Source organism: Siphateles boraxobius, unplaced genomic scaffold (assembly GCF_051911475.1).
Source record: "Siphateles boraxobius isolate OS27281-9 unplaced genomic scaffold, OSU_SipBor_1 82, whole genome shotgun sequence".
Taxonomy (NCBI): Eukaryota; Metazoa; Chordata; class Actinopteri; order Cypriniformes; family Leuciscidae; genus Siphateles; species Siphateles boraxobius.
This window is the reverse complement of record NW_027509211.1, coordinates 583,577-603,897: the sequence shown is the minus strand read 5'-3', so window position 1 is coordinate 603,897 and position 20,321 is coordinate 583,577. Positions and strand designations below refer to the sequence as shown.

General features: G+C 49.0%; 1 protein-coding gene across 2 annotated transcripts in view; it reads right to left on the bottom strand.

The window, feature by feature from the left end:
* The window catches only part of LOC143730841 (NACHT, LRR and PYD domains-containing protein 3-like), a 49,470-nt gene that overhangs the window by 28,459 nt on the left and 690 nt on the right, over window positions 1–20,321 (bottom strand). For both annotated transcript variants that reach the window (XM_077221400.1, XM_077221401.1), the window contains exons 2-6: window positions 20,135–20,231; window positions 19,733–19,846; window positions 18,929–19,054; window positions 18,577–18,672; window positions 16,661–18,388 (exon numbers count right to left, since the gene is read on the bottom strand). In XM_077221400.1, coding sequence (XP_077077515.1) covers window positions 16,661–18,388; window positions 18,577–18,672; window positions 18,929–19,054; window positions 19,733–19,846; window positions 20,135–20,184 — 2,114 coding nt within the window. In that variant the 5' untranslated portion in view covers window positions 20,185–20,231. The remainder of the gene's footprint in view (window positions 1–16,660; window positions 18,389–18,576; window positions 18,673–18,928; window positions 19,055–19,732; window positions 19,847–20,134; window positions 20,232–20,321) is intronic.

The window sequence follows — 20,321 nt, the reverse complement described above, 5'->3', positions numbered from 1 at the left end:
AAAGGGAGAACTCCTCACACACCCACCCACCACCCCACGAGCTGAAGCGTCTTCCCAAATAAGATGCGCGCAAATCCCACAAACTACCAAAAACATCCTAACACGCTCCGTTAACAGCACAAACCAGTAGTGCTCATGCGAGTTTGTAATAAAGCGTACAAAAATATAAACAAACACAGTAGCAAAATATGAAAAGTGACTCAAGTCCAAGTGACACGAACTTTTACAGGACAGCTTCAGAAACCGGGTTAAATTAACCCCCAGTTTACCAAACGAACTGCCAGCCGCTTTCAAACTGTAGCCCCAGAAGAGACACCAGACTTTAAGTTCACCTTGACAAAGTCCATCGCAGTGGCTGGGTCCTCAAAGGTGTGTGTAACTCCACCGGGAAGAGTGATCTTTAAAGTCGCGGGAAACCTCAATCCAAACTTCACTCCAGAACACGAATGTAACAGACGTTTAACGTCCGTGAATGCAGCGCGTTTCTTCGCAACTGACGAACTGTAGTCAGGAAAAAGAAACAGTTTCTTGCCTTGATGGAAAAGAGGAGCCTCGCTAGCCCGGCGTAAAATGTCATTCCTCACGTGAAAAAAGTGCACACGAATCACAAAGGGTCGGGGTGGTTTACCATCACTGGGCTTGGATCGGAGAGTGCGATGTGCACGATCGAGTAGGGGTAACTCCCCCAGACCGAGGGAGTCCATCAGCAGCTGGGCAATAAATTCGGTTGGGCGCCCACCTATTTTTAGAGTCTATTTTTCCGCAAATGTCCCCTTTCAACTGGTCTAACATAGCCCGGAGGTGATCCAAATTGGGCGCACACTCCGGGTCCATGATCACCTTCGACGGAGATGCGGGCTCAGTCGAGGGAGAAGCCTTAGCACGGCCTGTGCGAGCCGCGTTTCCACGTGAAGTTGACATTGTCGATTGAAATTCCCCCAAAACACACCAAAACTGACCAAGTACTTGTCACAAATGTACACCAGCCAAATTAATGAAAAGAAACTGTGTTAAAGTGTTAAAATAAACACAAACTCGCGGAGCAAAAGGGAGACACGTCCTACATACTCGGTGTCCAACAGCGCCCCCCTTGGTGCTACTTTATCCAGAATCGATAACCATTGACCATTAAAAGACAGGATAAATTCATCAACATCAGTACATCCTATCAGAGAACATGGGTCAAACAAGGCAGAGAACCTCTCTGCAGTGTCTTGATTAATAATCAGCCTTTGTGTCATAGTTCTCTGGGGCGGAGGAACTTGAGAAAAGTTAATATTAAAAAACACACAGCTGTGGTCACTCACATGTACATCTTCCACATGTGTATTTACAATATCTCGACCAAGAGAAAAAACAACGTCCAGGGTGTGACCCTTAATGTGCGTGGGTCCAGTAACGTGCTGAATGAAGTTAAAAGAGTCTATTGTTAAAAGCAATAGAAAGGAGATTAGCAGCTGTATTGCATGTAAAATCATCAATATGTGTTATGATGAGGTGGAAGCAAGGAGGAAGCAGGATCCAATTGCAGCACACTTTATTTAATAAACTCAAACTACATAAAGACTCTGGCTAGGGCACAAGACTCAGGAACAGAACCACCAACATCAAGGTACAACAACACAACATTAAGAACTCACAAAGACTGAACAAGACACAGGGCTTAAATACATACTGGACTAACAACGAGACAAGGGACACCTGTGAACATTTAAACAATCAACCAATGACACAACAGACAGGGGAACACAAGGCAAGATCACATGACTAGAACAGGGGATCACATGACAGACAAGAACCAGGAACAAGAAACAAAACCCAAACCGTGACATAGCCCCCCCTCTATGGGCGGCTCCCGACGCCCATCAAAACAAAAAAAACACAAGTTCAGGAGGGTGGTGAGTGGAGGCGGTCTCAGGGGAGGGACGGAGGGCCAGGCTCGCACTGGGACCAGGAACCAGGACACAGGAATGGCGAGCCTGAGCCACAGAGCCTGGGTGGACCTGGCTCTTGAGCGACCAGGGCAGAGCAGGATGCGCAGGCGGTGGCCAGGGCGGTGAAGACCCCTCGGGCGGCCACGGCGGTGAAGACCCCTCGGGCGGCCACGGCGGTGAAGACCCCTCGGGCGGCCACGGCGGAGAAGACAGTCCATCGGGCGGCCAGGGCGGAGAAGACAGTCCTTCGGGCGGCCAGGGCGGCGCAGACACCGGCTCAGGAACAGCAGACACCGGCTCAGGAACAGCAGACAACACACACACTGACTCTGGCTCAGGAACAGACAACACACTCACTGGCTCGGGAACAGACAACACACTCACTGGCTCGGGAACAGACAACACACTCACTGGCTCGGGAACAGACAACACACTCACTGGCTCGGGAACAGACAACACACTCACTGGCTCGGGAACAGACAACACACTCACTGGCTCGGGAACAGACAACACACTCACTGGCTCGGGAACAGACAACACACTCACTGGCTCGGGAACAGACAACACACTCACTGGTTCGGGAACAGACAACACACTCACTGGCTCGGGAACAGACAACACACTCACTGGCTCGGGAACAGACAACACACTCACTGGCTCGGGAACAGACAACACACACACTGGCTCGGGAACAAACAACACACTCACTGGTTCGGGAACAGACAACACACTCACTGGCTCGGGAACAGACACACACACTGGCTCGGGAACAGACAACACACTCACTGGTTCGGGAACAGACAACACACACACTGGCTCGGGAACAGACAACACACTCACTGGTTCGGGAACAGACAACACACTCACTGGCTCGGGAACAGGCAACACACACACTGGCTCGGGAACAGGCAACACACACACTGGCTCGGGAACAGGCAACACACACACTGGCACGGGAACAGACAACACACACACTGGCTCGGGAATAGACAACACACACACTGGCTCGGGCTCAGGAACAGACAACACACACACTGGCTCGGGCTCAGGAACAGACAACACACTCACTGGCTCGGGCTCAGAAACAGACAACACACACACTGGCTCGGGTTCAGGAACAGACAACACACACACTGGCTCGGGAACAGGAACAGACTCTGGCTCGGAGACGGCCATCTTGTCCGTAGACACTGGTTCAGAAGCGGCCATCTTGTCCGTAGACACTGGCTCGGAGGTAGTGATGTGAACAGTCTCTGGTTCGGCCATCTTGTCCGTAGACACTGGCTCGGAGGCGGCCATTTTGTCCGTAGACACTGGCTTGGAGGAAGTGACATGAACAGTCTCTGGATCAGCAGAAGTGACTTGAACCGTCTCTGGTTCGGCCATCTTGTCCGTAGACACTGGCTTGGAGGAAGTGACATGAACAGTCTCTGGATCAGCAGAAGTGACTTGAACCGTCTCTGGTTCGGCCATCTTGTCCGTAGACACTGGCTCGGAGGCGGCCATCTTGTCCGTAGACACCGGCTCGGAGGAAGTGACGTGAACAGTCTCTGGATCAGCAGAAGTGATGTGAACAGTCTCTGGTTCGGTCATCTTGTCCGTAGACACTGGCTCGGAGGCGGCCATTTTGTCCGTAGACACTGGCTTGGAGGAAGTGACATGAACAGTCTCTGGATCGGCAGAAGTGACTTGAACCGTCTCTGGATCGGCAGACGTGACTTGAACCGTCTCTGGATCGGCAGACGTGACTTGAACCGTCTCTGGATCGGCAGACGTGACTTGAACCGTCTCTGGATCGGCAGACGTGACTTGAACAGTCTCTGGATCGGCAGACGTGACTTGAACCGTCTCTGGATCGGCAGACGTGACTTGAACCGTCTCTGGATCGGCAGACGTGACTTGAACCGTCTCTGGATCGGCAGACGTGACTTGAACCGTCTCTGGATCGGCAGACGTGACTTGAACCGTCTCTGGATCGGCAGACGTGACTTGAACAGTCTCTGGATCGGCAGACGTGACTTGAACAGTCTCTGGATCGGCAGACGTGACTTGAACAGTCTCTGGATCGGCAGACGTGACTTGAACAGTCTCTGGATCGGCAGACGTGACTTGAACAGTCTCTGGATCGGCAGACGTGACTTGAACAGGCTCTGGCTGGACGTGGCTGACGTGAAGCTCTGGCTGGACGTGGCTGACGTGAAGCTCTGGCTGGACGTGGCTGACGTGAAGCTCTGGCTGGACGTGGCTGACGTGAAGCTCTGGCTGGACGTGGCTGACGTGAAGCTCTGCCTGGACGTGGCTGACGTGAAGCTCTGGCTGGACGTGAAGCTCTGGCTGGACGTGGCTGACGTGAAGCTCTGGCTGGACGGTCTCTGGCTGGACGGTCTCTGGCTGGACGGTCTCTGGCTGGACGGTCTCTGGCTGGACGGTCTCTGGCTGGACGGTCTCTGGCTGGACGGTCTCTGGCTGGACGGTCTCTGGCTGGACGGTCTCTGGCTGGACGGTCTCTGGCTGGACGGTCTCTGGCTGGACGGTCTCTGGCTGGACGGTCTCTGGCTGGACGGTCTCTGGCTGGACGGTCTCTGGCTGGACGGTCTCTGGAACTGGTTTGACGGGACGAGATTCAGGCAGGACGGTGATCCTTGCAGACCGTACGGACCTTAGCGGGGAATCTGCCAAGCTGGACATCAGCCCTGAACGCCCATAGACCGATCCGGTGTCAGACCCGCTGACTGGCGTGACGCGGGGAAACTCAGGCTCTGCAAGTGCCGAACCGCCCAAGGAAAGGGCCAGATCAACAAATCCTTTCAGGGTCCAGCCAGTATGATCCTCCGGCATCACTTGAGCGATGTGCCAATCCAGCCCGCTACAAAACAGGTCCACGAGCTGGGCGTCATTTAGCGCTCCCAGATGACAACACGCCAAAAAGTCCCTCACATACCTCTCCAAGGGCTGGCCATCTTGAGACAGAGATGATAGGAATTTCCTTAAGGCCTGGTTGCTAACAACTGCTGGATCCATTGGCGGTGAGTTCTTCTGTTATGATGAGGTGGAAGCAAGGAGGAAGCAGGATCCAATTGCAGCACACTTTATTTAATAAACTCAAACTACATAAAGACTCTGGCTAGGGCACAAGACTCAGGAACAGAACCACCAACATCAAGGTACAACAACACAACATTAAGAACTCACAAAGACTGAACAAGACACAGGGCTTAAATACATACTGGACTAACAACGAGACAAGGGACACCTGTGAACATTTAAACAATCAACCAATGACACAACAGACAGGGGAACACAAGGCAAGATCACATGACTAGAACAGGGGATCACATGACAGACAAGAACCAGGAACAAGAAACAAAACCCAAACCGTGACAATATGTAAGTTAAAGTCCCCAATAATTAAAACCTTCTCAAGTTTGATGATAGATGATAAAAAGTCAGTGAGAAAGACACCTGCCGGGCCAGGAGGACGGTAAATTAACACGCTGTAAAAAGCATTAGAAGAGCCTACTTTAAGCATTTGAGATTCAAAAGAGGCAAAATTTTATTTTAGTTAATCACTCTACATATAAAAACTATGCTGCACAACAGCAAGTCCTCCACCACGATGTGCTAATCGGGGCATCCCAGTAACAGAACAGCCAACAGGACAGAGCTTGTTTAAGTGAACAAACTCATTTTCCCTTTGCCACGTTTCCATAAGAAACATGAAATCAATATTCTTACTCATAAAAAGCTTGTTAAGAATAAACGATTTATTAGAGATGGAACGGGCGTTAAGCAAGGCAAAGTGAGGTAATGTAGCATTCGACAGACCGGCATCCAGAACAGCTGATTGTGACACAACTGACCGTAAACAGCTGACACAATCACGAGGTCTCCAGTTGCGGCGAACTGACAGTTGCTGGTCAGACGGCACAGAGATCATCGGTAATGGCAAGTCCATCACGATCCCGCAGACAAATTGCTGGTACACGCAAGGTTCAGATCCAACCGGTAAAAGCATCGCGGGGTGTTGGTGCTGAAGAGCATTTTCACCCGTAGTTAGGGGTGAAACTAGTCGCAGCCACCGAAAACTTTCCCCGCGATATGGCCAGAGCACCCCGTCCAGGATTTGCGCCTTCTCTTGACTTGAACACTGGCTCTGCAGCCCCTTCTCTTCAGTCTCTTCTTAGGATTCCCAGGTCCCCTAGCTGTAAACAGGAGCCGGTACTCAGGTGATGAAGGAGGATGCACGAACGGGGGAGGAAAGGATTGTCTGAAACTTTCACTTTCCCAACTTTCAAAGAGCCTTTCCATAGACACTCTGATGTCCAACAACGAGCGTCGATCATAAGTCCGAGCAGTAAAGACACAATAGTCAGACGATAGGGCTGATATGGCAACATATAGGGTGAGTACAAACGTAAAAAGATTACACAGATGCGATACAGCAGCGGCCAAGCCTAACACAGGTCCATCTTGGAGAAAATAGAAAAGACTATCAGTCAAAGTTCAGCTTTAGGAGGAGAAGAAATAGGGCAGGATAAGGAGAGAAAGAAAAAGATGGAGATGAGGAGAGAGCAGGTATGGACAAATAATCTAATGGCCACTGACATGGTTTTAAAGCTACTTATCCTTTTTTTTTGGCCTTCAAAAGTCTTAAATTGAACATATGTAGGACAGAGAAATCCAAATTTCCTCGAGGGAGCCTGAAACCCCCCTAACTTTTTACATTTGGATTTACATTGTGAAAAACATGCTTGTGTTCCATATTGTGGTGTTCAGCAATTTTAACATAGTATTGTCATCATATCAGTGTAGCTGTAGAGTAGATGGACCAAAATAAAACCATTAAAATATCAAGTCAATAAGTATTTTGCCACACTGACACTCTTGTCCCAAAAAGTATTGCTATACCACGATACTCAATATGTTGTCCCACGGTGAGTCATTTTTCCCTGTTGCACCTACACAAAGTTTAAGGGTTCCCCCACCTGCCAAATCCCTCTTTAACTACTGCACGAGCGTGCTCGCACACGTGCACACACACACACACGCGCACACACACACACACACCTCATTCATCCATGTCTTGTTCCTCCCTCACATTTACATTTATTCATTTAGTTGACACTTTTATCCAAAGCGACTTACAATTGCTATATATGTCAGAGGTCGCATGCCTCTGGAGCAACTAGGGGTTAAGTGTCAGGGACACATTGGTGTCTCACAGTGGATTCGAACCCGGGTCTCTCACACCAAAGGCATGTCTTATCCACTGCGCCATCACCACCCGGCACTAGACATTGCCGCTGTCATAGGATCGTAGGATCATAGGATCATGCGTAGTCTGTCTTCCAGCGGAAAGTTGCACCAGCCAAACCAAGCGTTTGAAAACGGTGCTGTGGCATCATGATTGACAGCTGTGATTGACAGGTTATCTGAGCGAAGTAGTCACTGAAGCAACAACAGACTTTTTTTCCGGGATCTTTGGAGAACTGAGATTGGAGCTTTAAATTTAATATCTAAATTTCTATAATTAATTATTTCACACCGACATAATGGGTTGTTCTGCAGCAGAGGCGTGTGCTTGTGACTGATTCAGCAAGAGTGAGGGCGGGGCCTTGATTTCGCGGCTTTAGCTTCCTGCTCACTACTGCTCGATCATGCAGGTTTGCAATGCACAACATCAGGAAGATCAGGCCTTTCCTAACTGAGCATGCAACACAACTTCTTGTCCAGGCCCTGGTTATTTCTAGGCTTGATTACTGCAATGCTCTTCTAGCAGGTCTTCCATCATGTGCAACTAAACCCTTACAAATGATCCAGAATGCTGCTGCTCGTCTTGTCTTCAACGAGCCCAAAAGAGCCCACGTCACTCCGCTGTTCATCTCCCTGCATTGGCTACCACTCGCTGCTTGAATCAAGTTCAAGGCGCTGACACTTGCTTACAGATTGTCCACCGGCTCAGCTCCCTCCTACTTTCACTCGCTCCTACGGGTCTACATCCCTACGAGAAGCCTACGATCGGCCAAGGAGCGACGGCTCAAGGTGCCTTCACAGCGAGGCACAAAATCACTGTCCAGAACATTCTCATTCACGGTTCCATGCTGGTGGAATGACCTACCCACCCTCGTCCGGAATGCAGAACCCCTGACAGCATTCAAAAGACAACTGAAAACTCATCTCTTCCGTGAGCACTTAACATAGAAAAAAAAACACAAAAAAAACTTTTTCTTGAAATCTTCGCTTGTCTGGTTTATGCTACTCTGAGCAATGTTTGAACTTTGTATTCTGAGCACTTCTTGCGTTGTTTTTGCCTCTCCATGATGACTCGCTTGGTTTAATCCTCAAATGTAAGTCGCTTTGGATAAAAGCGTCTGCTAAATGACTAAATGTAAATGTAAATGTAAATGTACTGCGCATGTCTGGTTCTGAAATCTCAACTGCGCAGACTCAAGTCCCAAGATGTCAGCGCCATATAGGGCAATGGCGGCTTCACTTCTTAACAATGGAAGAGAGCGAAGGGGCGTCGTCCATCTTTTTTTACAGTCTATGAGCCAAACCGAACGATTGAGTGGCAGCCGCTGATGACGTCACGGCCATGTCGCAACCGGAAGCTGACGAAACCATTGTCTAGTGTGAATAGGTGTTTGTGTGTATTTAAATGCAAAGATTATGTGTTAAGTGTAATATGTGTGAATGAAATATATATATATATATATATATATATATATAATTGGGAATGGATTATTATTGATTATCAAATAGATTAAGTATTGGTGTGTGTATTCAATCTTATATGTACCTGAAAACGGTGTGTCCCCAAAAGGGGCGGGGTTTGGCCTACATAAACCAAGGCCAAATCTGAAGTCGGTACTTGTTTACCATGTCGATGCAAGAGTGCAATGGTTTTGCCTCGAGCAAACCCCAAACCCTTTCATATACTGTGGATACCTGTTTTTGCCTATATATTATTATTTGTATTTTTTATATATATATATAGTATATATATATATATATATATATATATATACGCATACATACATACAATTTGATTATTTTTCTGGTTTATTTTTCCCTTTTGTTGTTTCTCTGGTAATTGGGATTTTTTTGTCATTTATGTGTGCACTTGTTTATATTCTACACTGTGGATGAACCTCTTTTTGATTGTCAAAACATTTTAATAACTAAACAGAATTTTATTAGGTTTAGAGACAACATGTTACAATGTTTACATGGTACAATTTCTGGTAAGCTTAGTTCCCTTTCGTTGTCACTCCGAGTTACGTCGGATGACGACGAATGGGGTTTCGCTTAGAACACCTATCGACTTCGAGTATTACAAAACGAGCCAATGGCAAAGAAATGCCATGGGTCTGCGGAATTTGCATAGCGTATCTCCGCCTTACCTCGTGGGTATAAAAGGAGGACGCCAGCAACATGCAGATATGTTTTCGCTTCGGAGCCAAGAATATTTCTTCACTCCACAGTCATCTCTGACTTCGCTCTACGAGACGAGCTTCTCTCTCCGATGTTGGTGTGACGGCGATCTGCAGCGAGCTCACAGTGCCTGCTGATCTGTGCAGTGATCTGCCAGTGTGTGAGTCTCCCTGTGTGCTTCAACATCGCGGAGTTTTTTTTTCTTCTCCTCTCTTAAAAGAGCTCGCACGCGGCACGTCTTTTTAAAGACGGCTCGCCCGTGCATTTCTGGTTGCAGCGGACTGGTATCGGACTCTGATGGGCACGAGCGCTGTCTAGTGTGTTGGGCTTTGATCATGCTTGAACAGCGCTCGTGGATGACTCATGTTCTCTCTGGGAACGTGATCATCGCGTCATATATAGGTCGAGACTCGGTGAACTCGCAAGAGTGAGAGTCCCCTCATCCACCCCCCGATCTTCGGCTGGTGGCCAGGGTGACCTGAGGGTGTTGGTCTGGAACAAGGCGCCGACTCTGTGTCCGCGACCCCAGCCCCCCTCTTTAATGACGGTGCCCGCTAGTGAACTGCTGATTCCCGCGAGTCTACCCTCTGGTGGCCCGCGTGTTTCAGTTGAAGCTACAGAGGAAGATGCCATGTCTGTTGCAGCATCACTAGGTGGGTTTGAGTCTTCTGGAAGTGAGGGCTCGTCACAGCTGCCACCTTCCGGTGTGCATACGGCTGTGCCTGAGTCTGATCCGGACATGACGACCATGCTTTCCTGGGACGATGGGTTTTGGGTAAGGCCGCCGACCCTCGTCCACGGCAAACCCCAATACCTCTCTTCCCGGACGTGCATGATGAGATCTCGAAGTCCAAGAAGACCCTCTTGTCTTCTCGGGACCGCTCGCTGATCTCATCCGCCTTTCCTCCCCTCGATGGGGCCGCTGCCCATGGGTACACTGGGGTTCCCCCGGCTGAACGCTCTGTTGCGATGCTATGTGTCCTCAGAGTGCTTCTTCTCGGCGCAATCCTAAGCACCCGCCCGTGGCCTGTAGTTTTTCGTCTACGCTTGGGGCGAGATCCTATAGCGCCACGGGACTGGCAGCCGCCTCACTGCATGCCATGGTCATTCTGCTGGTCCACCTGACCCAGATGCTCATGGACCTGCACGAGGGCGGGACTGACCCAGGGCTCTTCACTGAGCTGCGCGCCGCCACTGACCTTGCTCTCTGAGCGACGAAAGTGGCCGTACGCTCCCTGGTTCAGGTGATGGGTACACTGGGGTACACTGGGACGCCACAGCCCTCTCCAGCCCCGCCCCCCGCTACACGCCGGGTTAAGCGGCGCTCGTGAGACGGGCACCTCGGCGATGGAGCAGACTGAGGTTGATTCTGTCCCGACGGCCCCGCCGTCCGCTCAGATCCCTCGGTCTGCCCACTGCCGAGGGCGCCCCCCCGGTCGGGCGCCAGTCCTCTCCAGCCCCGCACCCCGCTACACGCCGGGTTAAGCGGCGCTCTTGAGTTGGGCTCCTCAGAGATGGGACTCAGTTCTTTCCAGGAGTTGGTAGCAGGACCACTCCTTTCCCCGGGGAGGGCCGGGGAAGAATCCTTATTCTCCAAAGAGCTGATTCTCCCGTCTCTGAGCACAGAGTTCTCGGACGTCACAGAGCGCCGCCCACAAGCCGTGCTCTCCTCGTCCCCCTCTGTCCCAGAGGTGGTTGACATGGCGTGCCGTCCACGGACCGCCTCGCCCCTGTCCCCCTCTGTCGCCAGACCCCTGGCAGAGCAGGCCCCCGCGGGACGACCAGCCTGGTCCTCCCCTGGCCCCTCTGCCAGGGCGCGGTTGCTAACTGTGCCCCCACATCGGGCCGCTATGCCGTCCACGTCTGGGCCAATTACTCCGCTTCGCTGCCCCTCCGGGGGGACGCCTGTGGTTCGCATGATCCCGCTGGTTCAGTTCCTGGGAGCCTGGTTAGAGCTTCCCCGTCTGTCCCGCTGGGTCACGCGGACCATCATGCTCGGCTATGCGATTCAGTTCGCGCGGTCTCCTCCCCACTTGGGGAGTCCGCTCCACTTTTGTCGGTGGCTATGCCCCCATCAGGAGAGCAGAGATTGCCACCCTGCTGGCGAAGGGCGCAATCGAGACTGTCCCTCCAGCCGAGATGAGGTCCAGCCGGCTTCTCAGCCCCTACTTCATTGTCCCCAATAACACCGGTGGGTTACGGCCAATCCTGGACTTGCGCGTGCTGAACCGCTCCCTTCACAGGATGCCGTTCAAGATGCTCAAACGCGTTTTCGAATGCATACGGCCCAGGATTGGTTTGCAGCGATCGACCTGAAGGACGCCTACTTCATGTCTCTATTCTCCTTGACTCAGACCGTTCCTTCGGTTTTCTTTCAGGGGCAGGCATCCAGTACGCGGTTTTCCCTTTCGGGCTAGCCCTGTCTCCTCGCATCTTCACGAAGGTCGTCGAGGCTGCCCTTGTTCCCCTTCGGGAACACGGGGTTCGCATCCTGAGTTATATCGACGACTGGCTGATCATAGCTCACTCTCGAGTTCAGGTTGCGAACACAGGGACCTAGTGCTTCGGCACCTAGCTCGTCTGGGCCTTCGGGTCAACTGGGAGAAGAGCAAACTTTGCCCCGTGCAGAGGATCTCTTTTCTCGGTATGGATATCGACTCGGTCGCCATGTCCGCGCAGTTTACGAGCTAGCGCGCGCGCAGTCACTGCTGACTTGCCTGAGACAGTTCGAGGGCAAGAGTGCGGTTCCACTGAAACTTTTTCAGAGGCTCCTGGGGCATATGGCTTCTGCAGCCGCGGCAACGCCGCTCGGATTGCTTCATATGAGACCGCTTCAGCTTTGGCTTCGCGACCGAGTCCCGAGGTGGGCATGGCAACACGGCACCCTCCGAGTAACAGTTACTCCGACCTGCCGTCAGACCTTCACCCCGTGGTCGAACCTCAGTTTTCTATGGGCCAGAGTGCCCCTGGAACGAGCTTCGCGGCATGTTGTTGTAACGACAGATGCCTCCTCCACGGGCTGGGGTGCCATGTGCAATGGACGTGCTGCCGCGGGCTCCTGGACAGGACCCCGTCGCCTCTGGCATGTCAATTGCCTCGAGTTGCTGGCCGTACGTCTTGCTTTGCGCCGCTTCCGGGCCGTGCTCAAGAACCAACACGTACTAGTCCGCTCAGACAATATCGCCACTGTAGCGTACATCAACCATCAAGGTGGTCTACGCTCCCGCCGTTTGTCGCAACTCGCTCGCCACCTCCCCATATGGAGTCAGAAGCATCTGAGGTCGCTTCATGCCATTTATATCCCCGGAGCCCTGAACTGTGCAGCCTACGAGCTCTCACGGCTTCAGCCACTCCCTGGAGAATGGCGACTCCATCCCCAGTCGGTCCAGCTGATTTGGGACCAGTTCGGGGACGCACAGATAGATCTGTTTGCCTCCCACGACTCGACCCATTGCGCCCAGTCTTATTCCCTGACCGAGGGCACGCTCGGCACGGATGCTCTGGCGCACAGCTGGCCGCAGGGCCGCAAGTATGCGTTTCCCCCAGTGAGCCTTCTTGCGCAGACCTTGCGCTAGGTCAGGGAGGACGAGGAGAAGGTCATTCTGGTCGCGCCGTACTGGCCCGCCCGGACCTGGTTCTCCGAACTAGTACTCCTCGCGACAGCACCTCCTTGGCCGATTCCCCTGAGGAAGGACCTCCTTTCTCAGGGACGGGGCACCCTATGGCACCCTCGTCCCGATCTTTGGAGCCTCCACGCGTGGCTCCTGGATGGGACGAGGCAGGTTTGAGTACCCTACCACCAGCGGTGGTGGCTACCATCACTTCCGCTAGAGCGTCGTCCACGAGACACGTCTATGCGTTGAAGTGGAACCTCTTCGTCAACTGGTGCTCTTCTCACCGAGAAGACCCCCGGAGATGCTCGATCAGCGTTGTGCTTTCCTTCCTTCAACAGGGGTTGGAGCGAAGGCTGTCTCCCTCCACCCTGAAGGTCTATGTTGCCGCCATTGCCGCACATCATGACCTCATCGAAGGTAAGTCGGTGGGGAAGCACGACCTGGTCATCAGGTTCCTGAGAGGAGCGAGGAGACTAAATCCGCCTCGCCCTCCTCTCGTTCCCTCTTGGGACCTCTCAGTGGTTCTAACTGCCCTGAAGAGTGCTCCCTTTGAGCCCCTGCAATCAGTCGAGCTTAGGTTCCTGTCTATGAAGACAGCGCTCCTGGTTGCACTGGCCTCCATCAAGAGGGTTGGGACCTGCACGCATTCTCCGTTGACGAAGCGTGCCTGGAATTTGGGCCGGCTTCCTCTCACGTGATCCTGAGACCCCGGCCCGGATACGTGCCCAAAGGTTTCTACCACTCCCTTTCGAGACCAGGTGGTGAACCTGCAAGCGCTGCCCTCGGAGGAGGCAGACCCAGCCTTGGCACTGCTCTGTCCAGTACGCGCTCTCCGCGCCTATGTAGACAGAACGCAGTGTTTCAGGACCTCAGACCAGCTCTTTGTCTGTTATGGTGGGAAGCTGAAGGGAAAGGCTCTCTCCAAGCAAAGGTTGTCTCACTGGATAGTGGACACCATTGCTTTGGCATACCAACAGCAAGGTCGACCGTGCCCCCTTGGTGTGACTGCCCACTCCACCCGGAGTGTGGCGTCCTCTTGGGCTCTAGCGCATGGTGCCTCGCTAACAGACATCTGCAGAGCTGCTGGCTGGGCGACACCTAACACATTCGCCAGATTCTATATCTCCGAGTGGAGCCTGTGTCCTCTCGTGTACTCGCTTCAACCAGCTAGTACCGGACCCGCTCAGGTGTCTTCGCTTGCTCGCCATTCCACTCCACGGACTGGATACGTGCGATATTTTCCTCAGGTGAGCTTCTCCGAAAGCCCTGAGCTCCTCCAGCACTCCTGACGTCGGCGCCAGTGTCTATTGCCTGTGCGTCGGCTAGGTGCCTCCCGTGTGCATGGTCCCTCCTCTGAGCGACCCCCACATGTGTATTTCCACTGTAAGCCTCTCTGAGCATGTGTCTTTCCCTTGGCAAGCCACCTTGCCACCCCTGGGGTTGAAATATTCCACCTGCGGCTGGACACCCCAGTGTTTTCCATATGCTTCCTTCGGGTCATATGTGTATTCTCTAAGTCCCCCCCCTCCGGGCTGGCATTAATTGCATACTTCCCCTAAGCTTGGGATGTGCTTCCCAGTGTACCTTGGTATTCCTGTGATAGATGGAGTCCTTTGTCCAGGCTGACAGGGATCTCGATTTACGCAGGGCACTGGAAGACAGCTGAGAAGGTGGCGTGATTAGACTGGTAACCCCATTCGTCGTCATCCGACGTAACTCGGAGTGACAACGAAAGGGAACGTCTACGGTTACGTATGTAACCCTCGTTCCCTGAGTAGGGAACGGAGACGTTACGTCTGCCTGCCACTTTCCGCTGTACCGCGGGGATCGCCTGAGCTCAGTCTTGGCTCCTCAGCGAAGAAACATATCTGCATGTTGCTGGCGTCCTCCTTTTATACCCACGAGGTAAGGCGGAGATACGCTATGCAAATTCCGCAGACCCATGGCATTTCTTTGCCATTGGCTCGTTTTGTAATACTCGAAGTCGATAGGTGTTCTAAGCGAAACCCCATTCGTCGTCATCCGACGTAACGTCTCCGTTCCCTACTCAGGGAACGAGGGTTACATACGTAACCGTAGACGTTTTTTATTATTATTGCTTGACACAAATTTCACAATTTCAATTCAATTCTTGTGATCTGATTCAATATTGACTCATTTGGACAAATATTAGGTACACAAGATAGGCGTTAATTTTTCTTAAGAAAAAAAATCTCACCTAATGCTGTAAACAAACAGAGAGCCCTATCAGTGTCACAGAACCACCAGTACCACCTGTCACACCATCAACACCTGATCACCTTACTCCACCCATCCGCTCGTTATCACCAGATTACTGACTCTCTTCACCTGTACACGCTCATCACTACACACATATAAACCCACACATCCCTTCACTCAGTGTCTGGTCTCGTCAGAGAAACACTAGACTCTTCCTAACAGAAGTACTCGATCATCTGTCTGCAACCTGTGACTATCCGGTTCTGGATTCCGGCCCGATCTTCCTATCATCTGCAGCCTTCAGGACTATAAGGACTTTCCACTATCGCAACACCCGTTCCAGTTCTCTGTTTCACCAGCAAGTCTGTGTTCTACCACTTCCACTCCTTCTGTGTTTGAATAAACATCACTTACCACTTCACTCCGTTGTCTCTCTCCTCTGTCCGTGACAATCAGCTGGTAGTATTATTCAAAATTAATAACTTAATTTTAAAGTTTAAAAATAACTCAAATTAAATATGTTTTTTTTTAATAATAACTGTATTTAATGTTATAAGTAAAAATATAATACATATGTAATATAGTACACATTTAGCAAAATACATACATTTAGCAAAATAGCAAAATAGCAAAAAGCGATTTTTCTGTGCGTGAGAAAATGTGTGTGTGTCGTGAGAGTGTTTGGAAAGTGTGAATTGCGTGAGTCTCCCGCTGAATGTCTGAGAGTTGTCAGCCCTGTTTAATATACCCTGCGTGCCCATACGCTACACCACTGTGAAGAGCTGAACGCCACCAGGAACGCCATCAAGGACATTCACTGTTTTATCAAGTTTACTTTGGCCGTCCGTGTGACGTCATTTTCATCATCAGGAGGATCCACGGACGTCCACTTGCTATTAAAACTTAATTTTGGAAATCTTTTTATTAATGCAATACAGTGAACAACATCCGTCTGTGTCTCCCAGTGTCTTACATTATTGTCAGTTTAGTGTTCAGTGATTAATTTACACAGAAACAAAAGATAACATGTATGCCTTCATCTCCGAACACATTATCTGTGTCTTACATTTCATAATGAACTCAGATAAACTCAGTGCTGACTCGTTCTCCATCAGTTCTTCTACATGAACTGGAATGTGTGCAAAGGATTGTGGGAGATTGAAGAACACGAATGATACACTTGATGCATCCTTCAAAATGAGCAGAATTAAAGACACAAAATTAAGTCTGTCTTCAAAAGATCCTTCAAACTGAGACGGCCTTCAGAAGCGCTTGATGACGTGGCAGTCGAGATATGCAGCCTTACTAGGACACAGCCACGGTTTGAGAAACACCCGCAAATTATGTACAATATCCCAGAAATCAGTCTGTGCCCCGTGATCTAAACACCTCTGATCTCTGATTTTCTCTTTGTTCATAATGTTTTAGACTGTAATGATTGCACTCAGTGTTACTTACCGATCATTTCTGCCTCCAATAAAGTTGCTCAGGTTAAACACCTGCAGTGTCTTCTCTGAGGACAACAACACAAACACTAAAGCTGACCACTGAGACGAGGAGAGTTTCACAGCACGTAATCCTCCAGAGCTCATATGAGGTTTAGCTTCGTTCACTAGAGAAAGATCACCCAGTTCATTCAGACAGTGAAACAGATTGATGTATTTATCTGGAGAGGGATTCTCACTGATCTTCTCTTTAATATAGTCAACTGTTTTCTCATAGTTGTGAGAGCTGTTTGCTGTCTGTGTCTTTAGTTCTTGTAAGAGACTCTGATTAGACTTCACTGACAGACCCAGAAGGAAACGAAGGAAAAGGTCCAGATGCCCATTTTTACTGTGTAAAGCCTCATCCACAGCTCTCTGATGGAGATCAGACAGTGAAACTGTGTCTCCATTAGTTGGTTTGGTAATCTGGTCAAACACATTGATGTTATTGTTGATAAAGGAGAGATGCACATATAGAGCTGCTAGATGTTCCTGAATGCTCAGATGAACAAAGCAGAAGACTTTCCCCTGATACAAGCCCAACTCCTCTCTGAAGATCTGAGTGCACAATCCTGAGTAAACTGATGCTTCTGTCACATCAATGCCACACTCGCTCAGGTCTTCCTCATAGAAGATCAGGTTGCCTTTCACAAGCTGCCGATACGCCAGTTTCCCCAGTTTGACAATCATGTCTTCATCTTTCACTTTCTTCTCATAGTCCTTCTCATGTTTGATGTTGGTCTGAATGAGCAGGAAGTGTGTGTACATTTGAGTGAGAGTCTTGGGAATCTCTCCTCTCTCTGCTTCACTCCACATCTTCTCTAGAACAGTGGCTGAGATCCAGCAGAACACTGGGATGTGGCACATAATAAAGAGGCTCCTTGAGGACTCCAGGTGTGAGATGATCCTGTCGGCCAGACTCTGATCCCTGATTCTCTTCCTGAAGTATTCCTGCTTCTGTGTGTCCCTGAAGCCTCGTACCTCTGTCACTCGATCGACACACTCAGAGGGGACGAGATCCGCTGCTGCTGGTCTGGAGGTGATCCAGATGAGAGACGAGGGAAGCAGATTCCCCATAATGAGGTTCGTCAGCAGCTCGTCCACTGAGGCTGATTCAGTCACATCACACAACCTCACATCGCTCTGAAGATCCAGAGACAGACGACACTCATCCAGACCATCAAAGATCAACAGCACTTTATACTCATCACTGGATATGTCCATTTCTCTGGTTTCAGGGAAAAAGCAATGAAGAAGATCTGAAAGACTGAGTGTTTTGTCCTTCATCAAGTTGAGCTCTCTGAAAGCGAGTGGAAATATGAGCTGGACGTCCTGATTCTCTTTCCCTTCAGCCCAGTCCAGGATGAACTTCTGCACAGAGACTGTTTTTCCAATGCCAGCAACTCCCTTTGTCAGCACAGTTCTGATGGGTTTGTCTTGTCCAGGTAAAGGTCTAAAGATGTCACTGCATTTGATCGGTGTGTCCTCTGTTTCTGCTCTCCTGGACTGTGTCTCAATCTGTCTCACCTCATGCTCATTATTGATCTCTCCACTTCCACTCTCTGTGATGTAGAGATCTGTGTAGATCTCATTCAGGAGTGTTGGGTTTCCCTGCTTTGATATTCCCTCATACAAACACTCAAACTTCTGTCTCAGATTTGATCTCAATGTGTTGAGGACTTCAGCAGGTTTAGAGTCATGGCTGTAAGATTAAAATACACATTATTACACAAGTCAGAGAAGTAAATAACCATAAATTACAGAAAAAATATTTACGGTACACATCAATAGGTTTCTGAAATGTTTAAATCATTGATCATGTGTTGGAGTAATGTGTGATTTGAATTGAAATACCTAAAATTAATCAACAACCAAAGTCCTGCATTTTACCTGAAACCAGGATACATGCTTTCATTAAAGTCCTGTGGTTGAATCACAGGCATGAACACAGTTTTGTTTTTAACTGGTCTGGATGGAAGATTTGACCTTTAATCAGATTGAAGAGTGTAAAGAATCAGACACACTGATATTGATGTAATTGTGTCAGTAACTGAGTAACAGACCGACAGCTTTTACACTGTGTGAATGTATTAACAATACAATACATAGAGCTTTACAAAAGAGCACAATGATGATCATTAATAGACTGAATGTACAGGATTGTAACTGATTAAACTGCAGTATATTAACAATTTCATAAAAATCAAATACTATAAGCATAACTTTTATATAAATGATATACCTGAGATCAGACTGTGTGTTTCCACTCTTAAATGCTTCTGGTGGATCCATAGACCAGTTACTCATCACAGACACACAGCTGGACTCTGTTTTTTGTCTCTTCTGCTGGACTGAACTGGTTTCAAAACTAAGTAAAATAAAAAACATACAGACTTATAACTGTTGTGCACTTTTACAGGAATCTTCTGTCTTAGGAAACACCAGGAAGTGTTGTAACACTTTTGCTTTGGCGTCTGTAACTCAGTGATGTTTTGCACTGTCAAACATTGATTATAATTATTTTGAGAAATTAACTTACTGGTTTGCCAATGTTAAGCATGATTCAAAAAATGAATCAAAGCAACTGAAAAAAAACCTAAAATATTAGGAATTAGGAATTCAAACAAACACATTGAAATCAACAATAGAATTATAGATTAACTGATACTCAGGTGAACATCAACAATGATCACATGACTCTTTTCAAAGGCACAATGGAGGATGAAGACTCAACCGACTAAAGAGAACAATGTGTTGCTGAGCTTTAAAGCTAAACCAGCTTACTGTACTCTAGTAACGGTGCTCTTGCTGTGAAACATCACTGTTCTGACCAGACACTGTGAAGCTTTCAACAAATCTGAACCAGCGGTTAGAAAAATCCACTCAATTTTACACCTACTGCATTATATAAAGGTGGAGAAAATCTCAGTTTACATTTACTTGAAGTCATTGCTAGTATTAGACTGACTGACTGAGATTAATCATGCTTCTAATTTAAAAGTGTCATACTATAATAAATATCATAACTTTTATAGAAATTATATACCTGAGATCAGACTGTGTGTCTCCACTATTAAATGCTTCTGGCGGATCCATAGACCAGTTACTCTTCACAGACACACAGCTGGACTCTGGGTTTGAGCTCTTCTGCTGGACTGAACTGGAACAGAGAACAGATTCAGTTTAATCCTCTACATTACTGTGTTCATTCTTTATTAGAGGAACCATATTAATATAAACACATTCACCTTTCATCTTAAAGCACTTTGAGGAACCTTTATGATCTTTTTATTTAATATTTCATGTTAGTTTCAAAACAAAAACACAGGCAAAAATAGGTAAAAGATATATTTTTTTCTGTAAACTTTCTTTGATCTGTGTGTCTGTGGGGTGGGTAACTCTTTTTCTGAGATGTGACACAATATTTAACAGTGTTTGTTGAAAGTACCTGCATCCTGGAGAAGAATCTCCATCTCTGGATCCTTGTGAATCAGCCATGATGAAGATGCAGGAGAATCTGATGAGTTTGATCTCCTCCACTGACTCTGAATGAACAAACATTCACACACAATATTAAATTAAACAACCTTCTTAATTTAGCTGAACATGTCTGGAGTGTGTGAGAAAAAGGATCA